This window comes from Sus scrofa, chromosome 6, assembly GCF_054392235.1.
Source record: "Sus scrofa isolate SSC_HxYL_T2T_F1_AM1 chromosome 6, Sscrofa_HxYL_maternal_Yorkshire_Landrace_v2.0, whole genome shotgun sequence".
Lineage (NCBI taxonomy): Eukaryota > Metazoa > Chordata > Mammalia > Artiodactyla > Suidae > Sus > Sus scrofa.
The window spans coordinates 95,693,118-95,710,672 of NC_139388.1; the positions used below are offsets into that span (position 1 = coordinate 95,693,118).

Here is a 17,555-nt window from a genome sequence, read left to right on the forward strand (position 1 = left end):
CTGTCCTCCCAGAGGCAATCAACTCTCAAATTCTTTTTCTCCAGGTCAAACACAGAAGACTAAGCTAAACATTTCCCAAAGGGAACTGACAAGTTTACTAAGGGAAAAGTCACATCAAAAGGAAGACAGTACAAGACTACAGGGAAGGATGATGCCACAGGGGATCATTTTTTATTTGGACAGAATCAAACTCAGCCTCAGGAGATTCAGCAGGCTCTAGTGTGGACACAGGATCATTTCTCAGAAACCCAGATTTGCACAGCCTGTGGGGCTGAGCAATTCTTTCCACCTGACCAAGTGAAGTGATGTGGGCCCAGGCTGTCTCCTGGCCTTGGCCTGAGATGATGGTCAGCACTGCATGAAATAAGCCAACCTAATTTCCAAGAAAGGAGAGACAACAACTACTGTGGACCTATCAGTGTGTATTTGGGCTTTCAGGTTAATTTCTCCAGGAAGCCAGATACACTAGGGTTTGGCTGGTGTGAGGTCTCAGGCTCTGCCCTTTCTTTTCCCACTCCCCCGCCCCACTGGGTTTCCAATAGCTATGGAGGAGACTGAGAAGCCTTCTAGGAAAAAGAAACAAGTTAACCATGCTCAGAGTTGAAATGCAGACAAGAGTTCAGATTCAAGAAGGAGGCAGGTGATAATATCCAGTCCCCCTGAGGGTGTGGTAAAATGGGGATGGTTACATGCTATGGATGGGTATGTAATTGGTGCCACACTTTGGGAGGGAAATTGGTGATGTAATTAAGCAATTTAAGTGCATACACATACTTTTTGAGACAGCAATTTTATTGCCAGGAATTTATTCTACAGACTTGGAAGTGGGCAAAGATTTGTGGACAAGAACACTCATTGCATCATTGTGTATCACAGTAAAATAATGGAAACAACTGTCCATCAACAGGGGGACCAATCGAGTGAAATAAATACTCTGCATCTGTTAAGAAGAATGAGGTAGATCTATATGTGCTGATATAAAAAGATGTACAAGATATATTAAAAGAGAAAAGCCCAGAATAGCCTTCTAATACTATCCCATGTGTGGATTTTTGAAGGAAATTGACTATATATATATTTTGTACTGCAATAGAAAACCTCGGGAAAGATCTACACAAGAAACTGAACAGTGGTTACCTCTGGGGATTCCTTTATTTTCTATTTTGCGTTGTTCTCTACTGCTTTGAACTTAATTTCTTTATGCAGAGGCGGGGGGTGGTGGCACACCTGCAGGATGTGGATCAAACCTGTGGCATAGCAGTGACCTGGGTCACTGCAGTGACAACACTGAATATTTAACCCGCTGTGCCAGAAGGGAACTGAACTTATTTTCATAAACATGCATTACTTTTAAAATGTAAAAGAAAATATTTAAAGGAGGAATTAGGGACCAACGAAAGGTAATTTATCAAAATTACAAGAAGGAATTTATAAGAAGATGTGGTACATATACATAATGGAATACTACTAAGCCATAAAAGAGAACAATGTAATGCCATTTGCAGCAACATCAAGATTCTCATACTAAGCGAAGTCAGAAAGAAGACAAATACCATGCGATATCACTTACATGTGGAATCTAAAATATGGCACATATGAACCTATCTATAGAACAGAAACAGTTTCACAGACATGGAGAGCAGATTTGTGGTTGCCAAAGGGAGGGGGGAGGGATTGGGATGGACTGGGAGTTTGGGGTTAGTAGGTACAAACTATTACATTTAGAATGGATAAATAAGGTCCTGCTGTACAGTACAGGGAACTATATTCATTTTGCTATACAGTAGAAATTGACAGAACATTGAAATCAACTATAATATAAATTTTTTTAAAAAGAAATTTACCAAATTTACCATTAGAAGGCAAATTCAGCAATAGGGCCTGAGGTCCATAAGACATGGTGGCTGATTAGTAAACCCTTCCCAACCCAGCCAACTTGGCAACATGAACACGCAGCCCTCCCTTGTTAAGGTAAACTCCTTGAGACCTAAGCAGTCTTGCTGTGGGGCCCCCAATAGCATGGCTGAGGAGAGAGAGTGGTTCCCTTCCCCACTTGAAGCCAACTGCTGAGTCATCAAGATACAAGGAGGGAAAGCACTGGTGGCCAGAGCCATTGGCAGGGATTTGCACCCAGTGACAGAGTCCCAGCTCAGCCGAAGCAGAAGGCAGTGAGTCTGGCTGATCCCTATCCCAACTAACAGCAGGACGGATCTCCAGCTTGGTTATCACCAAGTCTTGGCACAGGAGTCTTGGCACAGTTGAGGTGATGGCAGACTTGCAGGTATCCAGCAACAGCAGAAGGAAGCAATCATCAGGACCAGGTCAGGAATGCATCTGGGTAATACAAGCTTGTAAAATCCCAGAGGCACTTGAGGAAAATCTACCAGAGACTGGAAGGTCTGAGTGAGTCCTTGAGCATGTTAAGCTAATGATATATTCAGGTTTCATGTATTCTTCTGACATATTGAGGTCTTACTACATGCACAGTAGCAAGCAGTAAATAAGACAAACATGGAATTTAAGTTGAATTGGATGAAAACAAAATTGCTACTATTCGACGTTTTTGGACTAAAAAAAAAAAACAACACAGCACTTTCTTATGGCTCAACATGAATATATTCTGAAAAGAGAAGGAACAAAGGGAAAAAAATTGGGAGTTCCCTGGTGACTCAGCCAGTTAAGGATCCAGCATTGTCACTGCTGATGCTCAGGTGCTGTTGTGGCTGGGTTCTATCCCTGGCCCAGGAATTCTGCATGCCAGGGCCACAGCCAAGGAAAAGAAAAAGAATTAATTGCTTGATTGCAATTATGGAAAGAGCTATAAAGGAGCAATCATATCTAATCCAGTCTAGGGTATGGTGTGTATGGCGCTGGTCTAGAAAGCCTTCCCTATAGTTGCTTTTGAGGAGGTGAGGGGGAAAAGAGATTAATTTACCAAGGGAGACAGAAGGATATCATTCCTGGCAGTCAGGTGCAAAGGCCTTGAAGGGCAGGAAACAAGTCTATTCCAGGGACCGAGAAGGTGACTTAAGCTGCGGAGAGGGGCAGAGGTGGCAGAAAAGAAGGAGGATGAGGATGAGAGGATGCTGAGAGGGAAACAGAAGCCAGTTAGGCCTTTCAGGCCCTTTTAAGGACCTCGGGTTTCATCCCAGGAGATTTAAAAAGCAATCGCATTTATGTGTATCCAAAAGCTGGCAAAGTCTTGGGAACATTCGGGTTCAAAGAATGTTCTTTCCCTTTTGGTCAGAGCCCAGAGGTTTACAGCTACCGAGGCTAGTATGTGGCTGCATCGGGGTTGGATTCTAGGTCCTTCCAAAGAGTTTTCTCCACCCAGGACGCCACTGAGAGGGTGGCAGTAGTGAAGCAGACAGCAGGTCAAGGCCCGCTCTAGGAGGCCGAGGAGGACAAAGATGCCGCGTGCGCCCCGGGCACCCCCACTCCCGGGAGGCAGCTCAACGCCCAGCAGTCCTGGCGGAAGCGGCGCACGGAGAAGCAGTAGATGAGCGGGTCTAGGCAGCTGTTGAGACTTAGCAGTGCTAGGCTGAGAGTGTGCAGGACGTCGAGCGTGGAGGCGGCGCGGCACCCGCCGCCGTCGGGGCCCGCGGCGCCCTCCTGCCCGGCCACCCACGGCGCCAGCAGCAGGTGGTAGGGCGCCAGGCAGAGGGCGAAGACCAGCAAGAGCCCCAGCACCATGGTCCTGGCCGCGCGCCGGTGCGGGCCGGTGGGGGCCGGGCCCGGGCCCGAGGGCGCCGCGAGCGCCCGCGCCAGGCTCACGTAGGCCGCGAGCACCAGCAGGAAGGCGGCAGCGAAGAAGGCCACGGTGGCGTAGGCCAGGCCCGCACGCGCCCAGCCGCGCTCCAGGCAGCGAGCGGAGCCGCCCGGTCCGGGGCGCAGCGCGTGCGGGGCGGCCAGTGAGGGCGCTGCACAAGCCAGGCCCGCCAGCCAGGCGGCGGCGCAGGCGGCGCGGGCGGGCCCGCGGCGGCGCAGCGCCGAGCGGGCGGTCGCCCTGGGCCCGGGCCGGCGCACCGAGCCGCAGCGGCACACGCTGATGAGCGCGGCGAAGGCGACGGCCGCGTAGGTGGACACGTAGTAGGCAGCCCCCGCCGCGCGGCAGGCGGCCTCCGGGAAGGGCCAGTGGGCCGGGCCAAGGTAGTAGGTGAGCCACAGCGGCAGCGTGAGCGTGAAGAGCACGTCGGCTAGGGCCAGGTTGAGCAGGTAGAGACGCAGGGCCTGGCCCAGGCGCCGGCCGCTGCGGACGAACACCGCCAGGGCCGCCACGTTGGCCGGCAGCCCCAGGGCCAGCGCTAAGGCGTAGGCCGCAGGCACGACGATGAAGCGAGCAGGGTCGTCCCAGGGGCTGCAGCTGCCAACACCCAGGTCCTCAACGCTGCTGTTCATCTCGGACCTTGGACCGTCGAGAGGAGAAGCGGTCACTCTGGAGGCTAGCCACACAAGAAGCCCCCCATCCCACCTTCCCTCACCCTGTCCCCGTCCTCTCTTTTCAGGGGGAGGAGACTACGAAAGCCCATGTGTAGGGCTGAGAACCGAGCTCAAGCAGTTCTTGAGGGGATGGAGAGGAAGGCAAAGACTCCAGAGTGAATTTGAAGTAGAATAGGCATAGTGACAAGATGTGGAAAATGAGGAAGAGGCTAGAATCCCAGATGGCTTGGAAATCTCCAACCTTGGGGACTGGGAGGGTGGAGGTGCCCCTCACAGATAGAGTATGGTTCCAGTTTGTGGGGCACAGGCATGTACATTAAGCCCAAGCAAGGCTGAGCCAACGGGAAGTTATGGAGAAGCTAGGCTGGAATATAGAGTCCTTCCCAGAAAAAGCCCAATCTTCTCGGCTCACTCCATGTGCCATCCAGATCAGTTGGGGGAGGGGGGAAGCAAGGCATGGATGGAGTTATTACGGTCTTGGGATGCACAGTGGCCTTGGACTTACCTTGGTGAAGGTCCTCTCCTGGGGCTTGCCTGGAGCACCTTGTGCAGGGCTGAAAATGTTTCACATCTCTCAGGCCTTCCAGCCTGTTTCCTTCTCCCTTGTCTTTGACCACAAACAAGTCCTGGTTTTGATTTGAAACTTTGGGCAGCAAAGCAAAAGAGCACAGGCCTGGGAATCAGGCAGATTCTAAATACACACATTTATCTGCCACGTGACCTTGGGCAAATTACTCAGCTTCACTGAACCTGTCTTCTCTGCTGTAAAATGGAGATTAAAATTCCTACCTCACAGGGTTATTGAGAGGATTATGAGAAAACATGAGTAAAACTTTGAGCACTGGCTGACACTGGAGAGATACTTCATAACCATTAGCTCCCTTCCCCTCCAGGCAGCACGGATAAATGTGTACACCCACACAGTCACACAGAGTGTTAGAGACAGAGACATCTTGCACATGCCTCCTCTCCCCAAGGGGGGTAAGTGCACAAGCCAATGTCCTTTTTGTATTTCTGGCACATAGTTACACTCCTAGGGTGTCCCCAAACATGGATCCTCCAATATCAAAGTTTGTACTTCTGCCTTTGACACTCTCAGGCGCCAGTCTTTTCCGGGACCCTGAGGGTGTGTATTCCATCTCCCCCTCCCTCTCAGCTCTGCCCACCATGGCTCTAGCTCCCAACTGCTCCGCCCTGCACCTCTCCCTGCCATCCCACCAGATCATTCTTCTCTTACCGCTTGTTCTTCTGGCTGCTACAGCTCTCTCTGGGGCCCTGGACTTCAGGAGCTGAGCTAGAGCAGAATCCACTCCCACCCACACATCCTAGACCCTCCCATCAACCAACTAATCCCAGGACATGACATGAAGAATGGGCCCAACAGCTGGAGTCCACTTGTGGCAACTGTGAGCTGGGTTTGTGGGGTGCAGCCAGGGTGCCAAGGGAAGGGAGTGTCAATTCAAGGCAAGGGGGCACAGAGAGGGAGATAGGCCTTGCAGTTGAATGTCCTTATGCTGACCTGGCCAAAGTTTAGCCTGTGGTTAAAAGGGCCCATTTTCTAAGACCTGCTTCTCCTTGGGCTGAGGAGGCACTGCTGGCGCCGAAGATACTCCTGCTGCTGTCAATCCCAACTGCTCCTCTATACCAGCTGGCCAGCCTACTTCTCCAGCACCCTGCCTTTCCTGCAGCTGCCGGGTGGGCCCTACAACCAAGCTTGTGGGGCCCTGTAGCTGCTAATCAGCTTACAGGCCAAGCCTTGATAAACAAGAGACTTCATGCCAGCTGAGAGGTTTTACTTAAAGTCCTGGTTGGAGACAGGCTGGCTGTGGAATCCTGGAAGGGGTAGAGATGGTAAGAGGCCAGGATCCTAGGGTTTCCAGGCTCTACTTTCGAGGGCTTCAAAATTTTCATGCTGAGGGGCAATTCTGTGAAGTAGTGCAGATTTAATCATACTGGCTCAGTCACCCCATCTACCTTCAAGGTAAAGAGAGCAGGGGTGCCATGCCTGCCCACTTCCAACTTTGGCAGCTGGTGCTTTGGAAAGTGTGGGTTCTGGAGTCAGTCAGGCCTTAATTCTAACCTCAGGTAACATATAGGCACTTGTTTTCTGAATCCATTTTCTCATCTGGAGAACAAACAGTTATTTAATGACAAGCACTATTTAATAGCATTTACTGATGAGCATTTATTATGTGCCAGGCATTACTTAAGCACTTTAACTCCTAAATCTTCACAAATCTTAATGAAATATTTGCCATTATTATCCATATTTTGCAAATAAGCTAGTAAGTAGCACTATCTACCCTTCTTTGCTGACCACTTGACCAGTGTGGGTAAATCTTAACTATTCTAAGTCCATCTTGGGAATCCCATTTTTCTTGCCAGTGACTGGTCTAAGAATGGAAATGTGACAGTTCTACACAGTGGGATATGAGGGGGAAATCTAGGGGTCTTTTTTTGTCTTTTTGCCTTTTCTTGAGCCGCTCCTTCGGCATATGGAGGTTCCCAGGCTAGGGGTCCAATCGGAGCTGTAGCCGCTGGCCTACACCAGAGCCACAGCAACGCGGGATCTGAGCCGCATCTGCAACCTACATCACAGCTCACAGCAACGCCGGATCCTTAACCCACTGAGCAAGACCAGGGATCAAACCCGCAACCTCGTGGTTCCTAGTCGGATTCGTTAACCACCGTGCCACGACGGGAACTCCTAAGGGTCTTTTAAGAGAGATTTCCCCTCTCTTTTCACCTTTGAATATTATGTGCAAATGTGCTGTCTGGAGCTGCTGCAGCTATTTTGTAACCCCAAGGGCAGTAGTCAATAAATTAAAAGCAGCAGAGCACAAACCTGAAAGAATATCAGTCCTTGATGTCAACATAAAGCAGCCAAAATACTCATTGAAAATGAAGCTATGTTATCTCTTGACCTCTAATGTGAGATTAAAAGTGTCCTTATTGTTTTGATACTCTGTGTATGTAGTATACATACGCTACTATATATAAATATATATATACATACATACATATATATACACACACACACTTACTATAGATAGATTGCATCACTGTGCTTTCAGATACAAGAAGCCCTAAGAGTGCCAACCTGACTGAGGTTTCAAGTGTCAGAGCAGAAATGCCCATTCCGTAGTAAAGAGGAAATGGAGTAATATACATAGATTCTTTCACTCCTGTGGGCTCCCAAAAGCCACTGTCCCTACCCCAAAAAGCAATGCGTAGGCTAGTGGCTGGTGTATTTGCATAAAACAAAAGAATTCTTTTTTCTTCACTATGTTTCTTATGGGAGGCACATCACCTCCCAAAAGACTGCTACTGAGGTGAAGATGGTTGGTGAAGTGATAGCAGGTACCCTAACATGGTCACTTTCCCTGAGAATTGTCACACACACACACACACACACACACACACACACACACACACACACACCATTCTGACAACTGTCTAGGACCTCTGGGATTCACCCCAGGTTTCCAGCACTGCTTTAACACACAGCATCCCTTGGAGTTGGCTGTCTCCTGCCTCCAGGTAGGTGTCCAAGGAGCACTGCACTGAGTGCCCTGGCAGTTTCAGGCCTTGTAAAACAACAGTTTGATGCCCACCTTTGTTAGCCCCTGCAATTCTAAAATGCATGAGATAAAAAGGAACGGGAGGGAAAACCTCATGTGGTTCAGAAGGACACAGGCAGAAGCAGATGTACTCAATACTCCGCCATGCTCAATGGGGACATTCTAAGCATGTAACAGAAACCTTTAAAATGTGCATGCTTTTTGAACCAGCACCCTCACTTCTAGGGAAAGAAAATAAGTATGCAAAGGTGATTCACTGTGAGGTTTACAACAGCAAAAAATCGGGAACAGTACAAATGTTCCTTAGTGGGAACTCGTATAAATACATTATGGTACATCCTTACAACGGACTACTACACAGCCATTAATATCAATGAGGGAAAAGAGACATGGAATGGTATTACAATGTATTAGGTTTAAAAAGCAGGTAATAAAGTCAAATATAAAATCTCATTTTCATTAAACAATATCTAAATAAAGGCACAGAAAAAAGTTGGAAGGTACAGTTACACAAAGGAATTGAAAGTAGTTACTTGGGGCATTAAAATTTTGGGTGATTTACACTTACTATTTTCAAATGACATGAGGAATGCTGGAATGTGTAACACGTACCCCTCAAAAAAGAGCGGTAACCATCTAAGCGAGAAAGCAGGGCCAGGTAGACCAGATGTCTACTTCAACACTGGCCGACCTTGGTAGTATTGGCAATGAGGTGGCACTCTTGTCTTCCACCATGTTCCTGCTTTGACAGTGACATGGCATGAAGAGGCAAGAGACACTCTACTCCCAGGAGTCCTTGAATTCACTGGGAGAATTCTTCCTAGTAGGTCTGAACATCTTTTTAGTTTAGACTAAGAGCTAGCAGATATCCAGCAGCAGCAGGAGCCCCAGGCAGATGATGGCTGGGATGCAGGTGTTCAGTGACTCTTTCAGAGATGCCAAAGTGAAGATGGCCCCTAGAATGGAAAATGAGGTCCCTGAGGCTCCCCCCTGGGTGTGCCCAGGAGATTCAGGGGCTCAGAGCCCTCCAGCCAAGGCTGACCCACTCCAGCTTAAGCCCTCTCTTGAACACTCCCCTCCCACATACATACCCAAATACCCTCAACTAGCTGCATTCATCTCTCTCAGAGAAAGCAGAACCAGAAATCAGAAGTTTCTTGAACGTAGCCCCCTCTCAGTTGGCAAGAAAGAAACAGGAACAATCCAACCAAATAGGTTAGGTAGGTGAGTAGGTGGGAATTTTGGAACAAATTCTCCCTGATCCTTCTCCTTTCTCAATCCTAGTGGAAGGAAGGAGGCCCAGGAGTTGGTGGTGGAGGTGCAGGAAAGATCTGGAAATGAGGGAAGCTACAGAGATGGAAAGAAAGCCTGGAAGAAGGGCAGTGGTGGCAGAAGCAATAGTGACTTAAGGCCAGAGGAAACGGAAGCGCCTGAAGATGTCTAGCCTTCGAAGCAGCAGCTGTCTTTGTACATCAGCAGTTCCTGTGGGCAGAGTTGCTATGAGGGGGCCCTCTAGGAATGCCGGCCACAGGGAAATTCTCTGCCTTTCTGTTCAGGGGGCCCAGATTCCTTGCTCTCTGTTCCCACCTGCCAGACACATGAGTCCAGTGGCAGCTGCTACTCCATCCCCTCATTTCAGGGTAGAGGTGAAAAGAAAGGGGTAGGGGCTTTTAATTTACAATATATTATAATGAAAATACCATGCAGCCAATAGAATTGATGACAAAGTATATTTGACAAAGTGTTAGATTAGGTTTAAAAAGAAACTGTCCTAATCTGAAGGCCTTGGAAACTGCAGTAGAGCAGGAAACTGCAATAGAGCAGGAAGTGCTTCTGGTTTCAGAGAAAAAGGATTGCAACAGTAAAGAGAACAGCCAGAATTTTGTGTCACCCTTCCCAAGAAGTCCCCATTTCACCAGCCCAGGTGCAGCCCCCTTACCCATCATGAGCAGAGTCAAAAGCAAGTTACTGATCTCTTGCAGCATCGGTGGGCCCAGGACCAGCAGCAACCCAGCCAGCAGTTCCAGCCAGCCCACAGCTACTTGGTAGCTCATGGGATCTGGCTGGTAGCCGAACACCTTCAGTGGAAACACCTCAGCGAACTGCACGAACAGAGCTTTCTAGAGATGGCAGGGAATGCCTGTCAGCCACAGTCACCAAGGATCCACTCCCCAGGTGCTCCACAGGGGCACTCTGTCCCAGTGCCCTTGACTCCCCTAGCAAAGAAGTCACTACTCTAGGCCAAGTCCAGGGCTGAAGTCAGCCAGCCTGGAAAGGACAGGGCCTCCCGAGGGAGCAGAGCTTTGGGATCAGGGATAGGCTTTATGCTCCAAGAAGGGCTGAATGGTGGTACAGAGATGGACTGATTTTCTCACCAGGTTACAACCCAGCCCCAAATCCCAGGAAGGGGAAGCGAGACTTGGGCCTTCTCATCTAGGACCAAGGCCTTTGGGACGCCACAGCTTCTCTTCCTTGCCTGGCCTGGTTTCTCTTCAGGCTAGCATGCAGGGGATATTTGGAGATGAGGAAGGGGATGGAAGGGAAGGTTGTTCCTTAAACAGATTTCACTCAGTATCAGATGCTGGGACTTGGATCTCATGTCAGTTGCTAGAAGGGGAGTTGAGGGTGTCAGAGTGACTCATCTCACTGAGTCAAACTCTGTCCTGGGCCACATCTCAATCCTCAGGTTGGCTACCTTTTCCTGCTCCCCCATTTCAGCTCTACCTCCTGTACCCAGGGTTGTAAGGAAAAAACTCTGTCTGGCTCTGAGGATGTCCTTCCCCAAACAACCCACCACCCTAAGCCAAGAAGGAGGAGGAGAATCCAGGCCTGGGAGAGGGAGGCTGGCAGGCCTAGAAGTGGGGCTTATCTGAGGGGCTGGACAGACTGACAGACATAAGGACAGGAAAGCTTTCTTGAGAGTGTGCAACTAGACGGAAAGCTGAAGGGCAACTTCTACACTTCCCTCTCTGGATTCAAAGTCAGGATTTGGTTCCTGTTTCCAGAGTGGCCTGCAACCTTTAGCAGATACACTTCACATTCAGAGCGGGTTTCCTATCCTGCCAAGCGGGGGTTAAAAAACCCCTGCCTCATGAACCTCCCAAGAATGGAAGCAAACGAAGGCGGGCAAGCAGGTCCCACTCCCTCCCCCTGGGTCCTGCTCGGGTTCCAGATTTGCCTGAGGCCACCAACGCCCTTGTGGAAAATCCAGAGAGGAACTGCCCAGGAAGAGGCCCACGTCTAAGTCGCGGTCCGGTGCTCTCTCCCAGCCCGGGCCTGAAAGCAGGCGGGTCCGCGAGGCGCGGGGCCGGGGCTGGCAGGGCGCCGGGGTCACGGCCGGGGTTGCAGAGCCCGCCGCCGCCGCCGCCGCCGCGCATGGCCGATCCCCCCGCCCAACCGCCCACGCCGCGCCGCTCACCATCTGCTCCGACACCGGAGCGGAGATCTGCCCCGAGAGCTTTGCTGTCCCCGTGAGCGCGAAGAAGCCGCCCAGAAGGACGCGCAGAGCTGCAAGCGGGAGCGCCATGGCCGCGCAGGCCTCCCAGACGGCGCCCGCCCCCGGGCAGGCCCCGCCGCAAACCCGCCCCCTGCCGCCCGTAGGAGTCCTCCCTCAGCGGCGGCCCGAAGATCTGCGCTAGAGCCTCCCGTCCTCACCTTACTGGGCGGGTGCCTCCCGCTTTTGACCCAGCACGGGCTGCGGGAGGAAAAGGAGCTTGGGCGGGGACACCCATTGCACAGATGGGGACACCGAGGCTCACTTGCTCTTAATTGACTAAACGGGCCCTCTGAATTCAGGGACAGTCTCCCAGCCAGTATGGACTGGGTAGAACCAAACATGGGTACCTGGACGCAGCTTGCAGAAGAGTTCGGTTATAATCAAAACACCTAACTTCAGTGGGCCTCAGTGTCTACATCTGTAAATGGGGATAATGTCGATCTGAGCCTGGAGCAGGCCTAGCACAATGCCTGGCACATGTAAGAACTCAAAAGAGTTATTTGTAAATTAGTAAATTTATAAAATTATTAGGAATAAATCAGTAACGAGTAATTAAATTTGTCAGTAGAGAGGCTTTGGTTGAACAAACCCTACAGGCCACTCCTGGCCCGTCTGTTCTTACCTGGAGATCTACCTAGACCTAGATGACCAATACGACAAACTCGGTCAGCTCTCTGGGTTTTTTTACTCCTTCCCCCTCCCCCAGCTAACGATGTATTTGTTTACATTTTTTAATTATATATATATATATATATATTTTTTTTTTTTTTTTTGCCATTTCTTGGGCCATTCCCTAGGAATATGGAGGTTCCCAGGCTAGGGGTCAAAGAGGAGCAATGCTGGATCCTTAACCCACTGAGCGAGGCCAGGGACTGAACCCTCAACCTCATGGTTCCTACTCGGATTCATTAACCGCTGAGCCACGATGGGAACTCCAATGATAAAAAATTTTTATGGAAGCTTTCATAACACATGAAAATTACATGTAATTCATTTTTCAGTGGTCATAAATAAGTAGTTTTATTGAAAGACAGCCACATTCATTTGTATATAGTCTGCAGTTGGCTGCTTTTGTGCTGTAAACACAGAACTGAGTGTTCTCACCTTACGGCCTACAAAGCCTAATATATTCACTACCCTGGCCTTTTATGAAAAAGGTTTGCCAAGCCCCGATCTAGAGAGCCAGAGAGGATCTTTAGAGGGGTCTCAAACTCTCCCCTGCTTCCACTTCCTGTTAGCAGGGCTGCTTGGACTTCGTTTTCTACCTACCTGCAACTTGCTGGGTAGGTAGCTGGCTGGCTGAAGACTGAAATGTCCCATGTGCTTCTAAAGGCCAAGCCGTTTCAATGTCCAGGTGTGCTAGCTATTACATTATAAACTGGGCCTGTCAGTACCTACATCTTTGTCACTAATCCAAATTATGTGATCAATCAATAAAATAGCTAATTCTCTATCCTGGATTATTAAAATTATAGTTATTTGTAAATGCATATATAAATTCCTCAACAAAAAGAAAAATTATTAAAACACTTATTAAATCACCAAAAACACATATCCATATTAGGAAATTATATTTTAGGATATTTATCTCATACAAAATTTAACACAAAATTATAGACTTTGATAATAAGCAATATGCACATTACTATTCTTTTTCCTTGACTAATTTCTCTATCCTCGGAATTAAAGACGTGACTGCAAGTCGTAGGGCAGGGCCAGAAACCAACAGATTTCTTTGCTTTAACTCAGTCAAAGCTGAAAATGTAGCATCACATAAATAAATAGTTGAAAAAGGCAATAAAAATTTCATTGCCTTTTCATGGAGTTCTGGGTAACTTGCCTTTGCATTTATCCAAAACTGAGTTACAGACATTGATTTAAATATTGATTGTAATCCTAAATCTGAAGATAACTGTGCTAGTTTTTCTTCTTCAAAGTCCGTGAGATTACTATTTTGATGGTTCATAAAAGGATTAATTATCCACAAATTTCCTGAACGCAAGTCTTCTTCAGGTAGATAACAGTCATTGAACATTTGAGAAAGTCCTTCGAGGTGTTCAAAAATAATGCTTGAAATACTTCTCATATTTAAGCCTGATGAGTTTGAAAATTCAGAAAATGAAGGGAACATATCATAATCATTCTCTTGTGTGCGCTTCAACCACATTTTTAACTTTTCCTTAAGCATATCAATTTTATTATACAAACTGAAGAGAGTGGTCATAGTTCCTTGGAGACTTAAGTTTAGTTCATTTATAAGTGAAAAAATATCTGATAAATAGGCCAACTTTGCAACCCATTCCTCATCAAAAAAATATTCAGCCAAATCTGAGTGCTTTTGATTTAAAAATATTTCAATTTCATGTCGTAATTCAAATAATCTTTTTAAAATTCTCCCTCTCGATATCCAACGTACTGCAGCATGAAGTGGTAAATTCAAGTGCTCAGACCCCATCTCTTCACACAAAATTGTTAACATCCGTGAATTCAATGCATTGCTCTTTATAAAACTTAAAATTTGTGCTGACTGCAAAAGAATTTCATGTAAGCATGGAGACAACTTTGCTGCTGCTAAATGTTCACGGTGAATAAAACAGTGTGTAAATGCCACTGTATTCATGGCAACTTCTTGAATTTTTGCCCTTAAACCAGAACACCTACCAGTCATGCTTGCAGCCCCATCTGTACAGAGACCAACACAATGTTTCCAATTCAGAGATTTACTATCAATATATTTATTTATTAGTTCAAATATTTCAAAACCAGTCATTTGAGAAGGCATTTCAATGCAACATAATAATTCTTCTTTTATATCACTACAACCATAATCAATGAAACGAATATAGCACAAAAGAAGGGCGGCATTTGACATTTCTGATGACTCATCTATCTGAAGGGCAAACCACTTTGATTCTCTGACTTTTTGAATCAGCTGATCTTCAATGTCTGCAGATAGTTCATCAATCCTGTGTCCAATCGTATTATTAGAAAGAGGAATGGTTTTCATTTTGTCTCCAGCAGTGGAACCCAAAACTTCCGAACACATTTCTACTAAATATGGTTTAATTAATTCTTCAGCAATGGAAAATGGCTTTTTGCTGGCAGCAATTTGGAAAGCAATTAAATACGAAGCTTTCAAAAGTGACTTTTCAACTAGTAAACACTTTTTCAAAGCACTGTTTTGACATTCCATTTCAAGAGACTTTTGTTCAAAAAAATCTACTGGTTTGTTTTCTAATTCTGAATGCTTTGTCTTCAAATGATGAGAAAGATTTGCTGGCTTCATGTTTTCACTGGATAAAATTTCTCCACAAATGACACACTGTGGTCTTGGTGAACCTTCTTTTGATCCCGGACAGATAATAAAACCAACTTTTAAATATTCTGCATCATAAGTCTGGAAAAAACCTATTCTTTTTTTCTTTGCAGGTGGAGAATCAAGTTCTGCATCATTTTTTTCATTAGGCATAGATAAATCTGAATGAAATATTTGAATCACTGTTATTTTCAAAAAGAAGCAATTTTTTTTTTTTTTTTTTTTTTTTTTTTGCTTTTTAGGGGTACACCCATGGCATATGCAAGTTTCCAGGCTAGGGGTTGAACCAGAGCCACAGCTGCCGGCCTACACCACAGTCCATGGCAATGCCGGATCCCCAAGCCACTGAGCGAGGCCAGGGATCAAACCCGCATCCTCATGGATCCTAGTCAGGATCATTAACTGCCGAGCCACGAAGGGAACTCTGAGCAATGTTCTTTATGTCTGTCCCCTGCACATTTAAAATTTATACTTTGTTACCATTTATATTTGTCAAGCATATACTAATTAAGGTTTAAACACAAACCATAATGCTTCCATGATGCTACTGAAAACTGAATTTCTCCTTTGACCAAAGCTTAGTCATCGACTGTAGTGAAGCTGTACGCTGTGGTACATGTACTAACAATGCCACATATTCAATAGATTAGTGGAATTTGGGCTGATGTCTACAGAACACACCAAATTAAGAATAAACTCTTTTACTTTTTAAAAGATGAGAAAAAAATGTTGCAAAAAGTTAACATTTGGCGAATCTAGATGACGGGTTTTATTCATTGTGTATATTAATTCAAGGGTGTTCATTTTCAATCTTTCTGAATTTTGAAAGTTTTCAAAAGTAAGTTGAGGGGAAAAGTGGCTATTAGTTTCAATACCCAGTGTCACTGAAGGTGTAGAGAAATGGATATTCTCAAACACTGCTGGTTGGAGCATAAATTAATATAACTTTTCAGGAAGGCAATTTTGTACTACACATCAAAATCTAAGCCTTAAAAATCTATGAGAGCTTTTGAATCAGTAATTCTACTACCCAGGATTTATCCTAAGGACATAATTAGACAAGTGGAGAAAGATCCACTTACACGGCTTAACTCAGTACTGTTGATAACATTAAAAAACTCGAAGCAATCTAAATGTCCAGCCTTAGAAGGATGGATATACATTGTGTATTTCTATACATTATACACATTTGAATCTATGTAACCATTAAGAATCTCAATGTATATTTAAATATACCCTGATGTGAAATGATGTTTTCGTGCAGTGTCAAAAGAAAAAGTAGTTTACAAGAGTATATAGAATACATCCTAAAATTTAATTTAGAAATTCAAAAAATGCGTAAGCATACCCATACCCACATATATAGATGTCCACAGATCCCTTACTATTTTCCACATGTGAATGTATATTTAATATAAATTCATGCACACAAAGAGTGTATCGTATTATACACCTTATACATTTTATATCATTAGCATGTAAAACAATCAAATTTACTGAAGAAAGAAAACAGAATTCTCCTTGACTCCTACCAAAAGAAAGCCATCCTACATAAAAACTTATGGTTAGTTGCTGACAGACTAAGCTTTTAAATACAGTATATTATGTGAAGTAAAGTTATCATTAAAAACAAAAATCAGGAGTTCCTTGGTGGCCTAGCAGTTAAAGACCCACCATTGTCACTGCTATGGCATGGGTTTGATCCCTGACCTGGGAACTTCTGCATGCCACAGGTGAAGCCAAAAATATATAAATATTTATATGTTGGACAGAGTGGGCTGTAAGAATAATTGAAAATATAAGGGTAGTGGGATTAAAAGCAGTTAACATGGATTGGGGAAACAATGTACAATATTCTCTATTATGAATTCAAATAATCTTCCTGATCACCAGCACCTCATACAGTTTTACTTTTAGTAAATCAATTCAGTGTTTTAAAAAAGAACCAAGGTTAAAACACTAATGCTGTTGGAGTTCCTTGGTGGCCTAATGGTTAAAGGATCCAGCATTGTCACTGCTGTGGCACAAGGTCAATCCCTAGCCTGGGAACTTCCTCATGCCATGCATGTGGCCAAAAAAAAAAAACACTGATGCTTTTAAATTTGTATCTTAGTGATTATAACGGCTTGTCTGTACATTTGAAAAGCAATGCACACATACAGAAGATGCCTGGCCACTCTACACATAGTACTTTGTGTGCATACAAATTCAAATTAGTAGTTATTAGTGCTAGTGACAATAAATACAACAGGAATCAATTAGATGTTCAAAGAATATGATCCAAGAATTAATGTATGTTTTCACATTTTAGAAATTGTCAATTTTATTTTCCTCTCTTAAAAAAAAAAAAAAAACACACACAAAACAGAAAACAACTTACAACATGTGGAAAGCACAACACATACCTGTCTGGCATTCCTTGTGCTGTATATGTGGTTTGCAAGAGGTGGCCTTGGTCTGTGTGACGGGTTTGCATAGTACGGCTTTGTTCTTTAAAAGCCTCGAAGACTGAGGAGACAGAAGTTTCATGGCATCTGTCTTCATACTTCCCTAGGTAAAAACAAATTCAGAAACCAAAGAGAGATTCTTTTAGTACTTTCTCACTGATTAAACTGCAATCAATTGAAAGGTGACACATATCAAGAGAAATATAATTTTCTGAAAGAGTGGCACAATAAAGTCACTTTGGAAAATACACCCTCTAATTCCTAATTCTTCAAAC

General features: G+C 45.6%; 3 protein-coding genes across 15 annotated transcripts in view; all 3 read right to left on the reverse strand.

Moving 5' to 3' along the window:
• Window positions 1-774: 774 nt before the first annotated feature.
• Window positions 775-5,709, reverse strand: LOC110261138 (platelet-activating factor receptor-like). Of its 3 annotated transcripts, none has more exons than XM_084963871.1 (3): window positions 5,678-5,709; window positions 4,946-5,047; window positions 775-4,405 (listed from the first exon to the last, which is right to left on the reverse strand). In XM_084963871.1, exon 3 carries the CDS (start codon window positions 4,396-4,398, stop codon window positions 3,388-3,390), a length of 1,011 nt encoding a protein of 336 aa, XP_084819997.1. In that variant the 5' UTR covers window positions 4,399-4,405; window positions 4,946-5,047; window positions 5,678-5,709; the 3' UTR covers window positions 775-3,387. The 3 variants fall into 3 exon arrangements, with proteins under 3 accessions (XP_084819997.1, XP_084819996.1, XP_020951531.2); XM_084963870.1 differs by having other exon boundaries at window positions 4,946-5,083; XM_021095872.2 differs by lacking the exon at window positions 5,678-5,709 and having other exon boundaries at window positions 4,946-5,297.
• A 2,707-nt stretch (window positions 5,710-8,416) lies between these two features.
• Window positions 8,417-11,562, reverse strand: TMEM35B (transmembrane protein 35B). Its single transcript, XM_021095886.2, has 3 exons — window positions 11,440-11,562; window positions 9,961-10,141; window positions 8,417-8,977 (listed from the first exon to the last, which is right to left on the reverse strand). The coding sequence occupies exons 1-3, from the start codon at window positions 11,545-11,547 to the stop codon at window positions 8,880-8,882; spliced, it is 387 nt and encodes a 128-aa protein (XP_020951545.1). The 5' UTR covers window positions 11,548-11,562; the 3' UTR covers window positions 8,417-8,879.
• A 1,509-nt stretch (window positions 11,563-13,071) lies between these two features.
• The window catches only part of ZMYM6 (zinc finger MYM-type containing 6), a 53,897-nt gene continuing 49,413 nt past the window's right edge, over window positions 13,072-17,555 (reverse strand). For all 11 annotated transcript variants that reach the window (XM_084963837.1, XM_021095879.2, XM_084963838.1 and 8 more), the window contains 2 exons: window positions 17,239-17,383; window positions 13,072-14,994 (listed from right to left, as the gene is read on the reverse strand). In XM_084963837.1, the coding sequence (XP_084819963.1) occupies window positions 13,163-14,994; window positions 17,239-17,383 (1,977 nt within the window). In that variant the 3' untranslated portion in view covers window positions 13,072-13,162. The remainder of the gene's footprint in view (window positions 14,995-17,238; window positions 17,384-17,555) is intronic.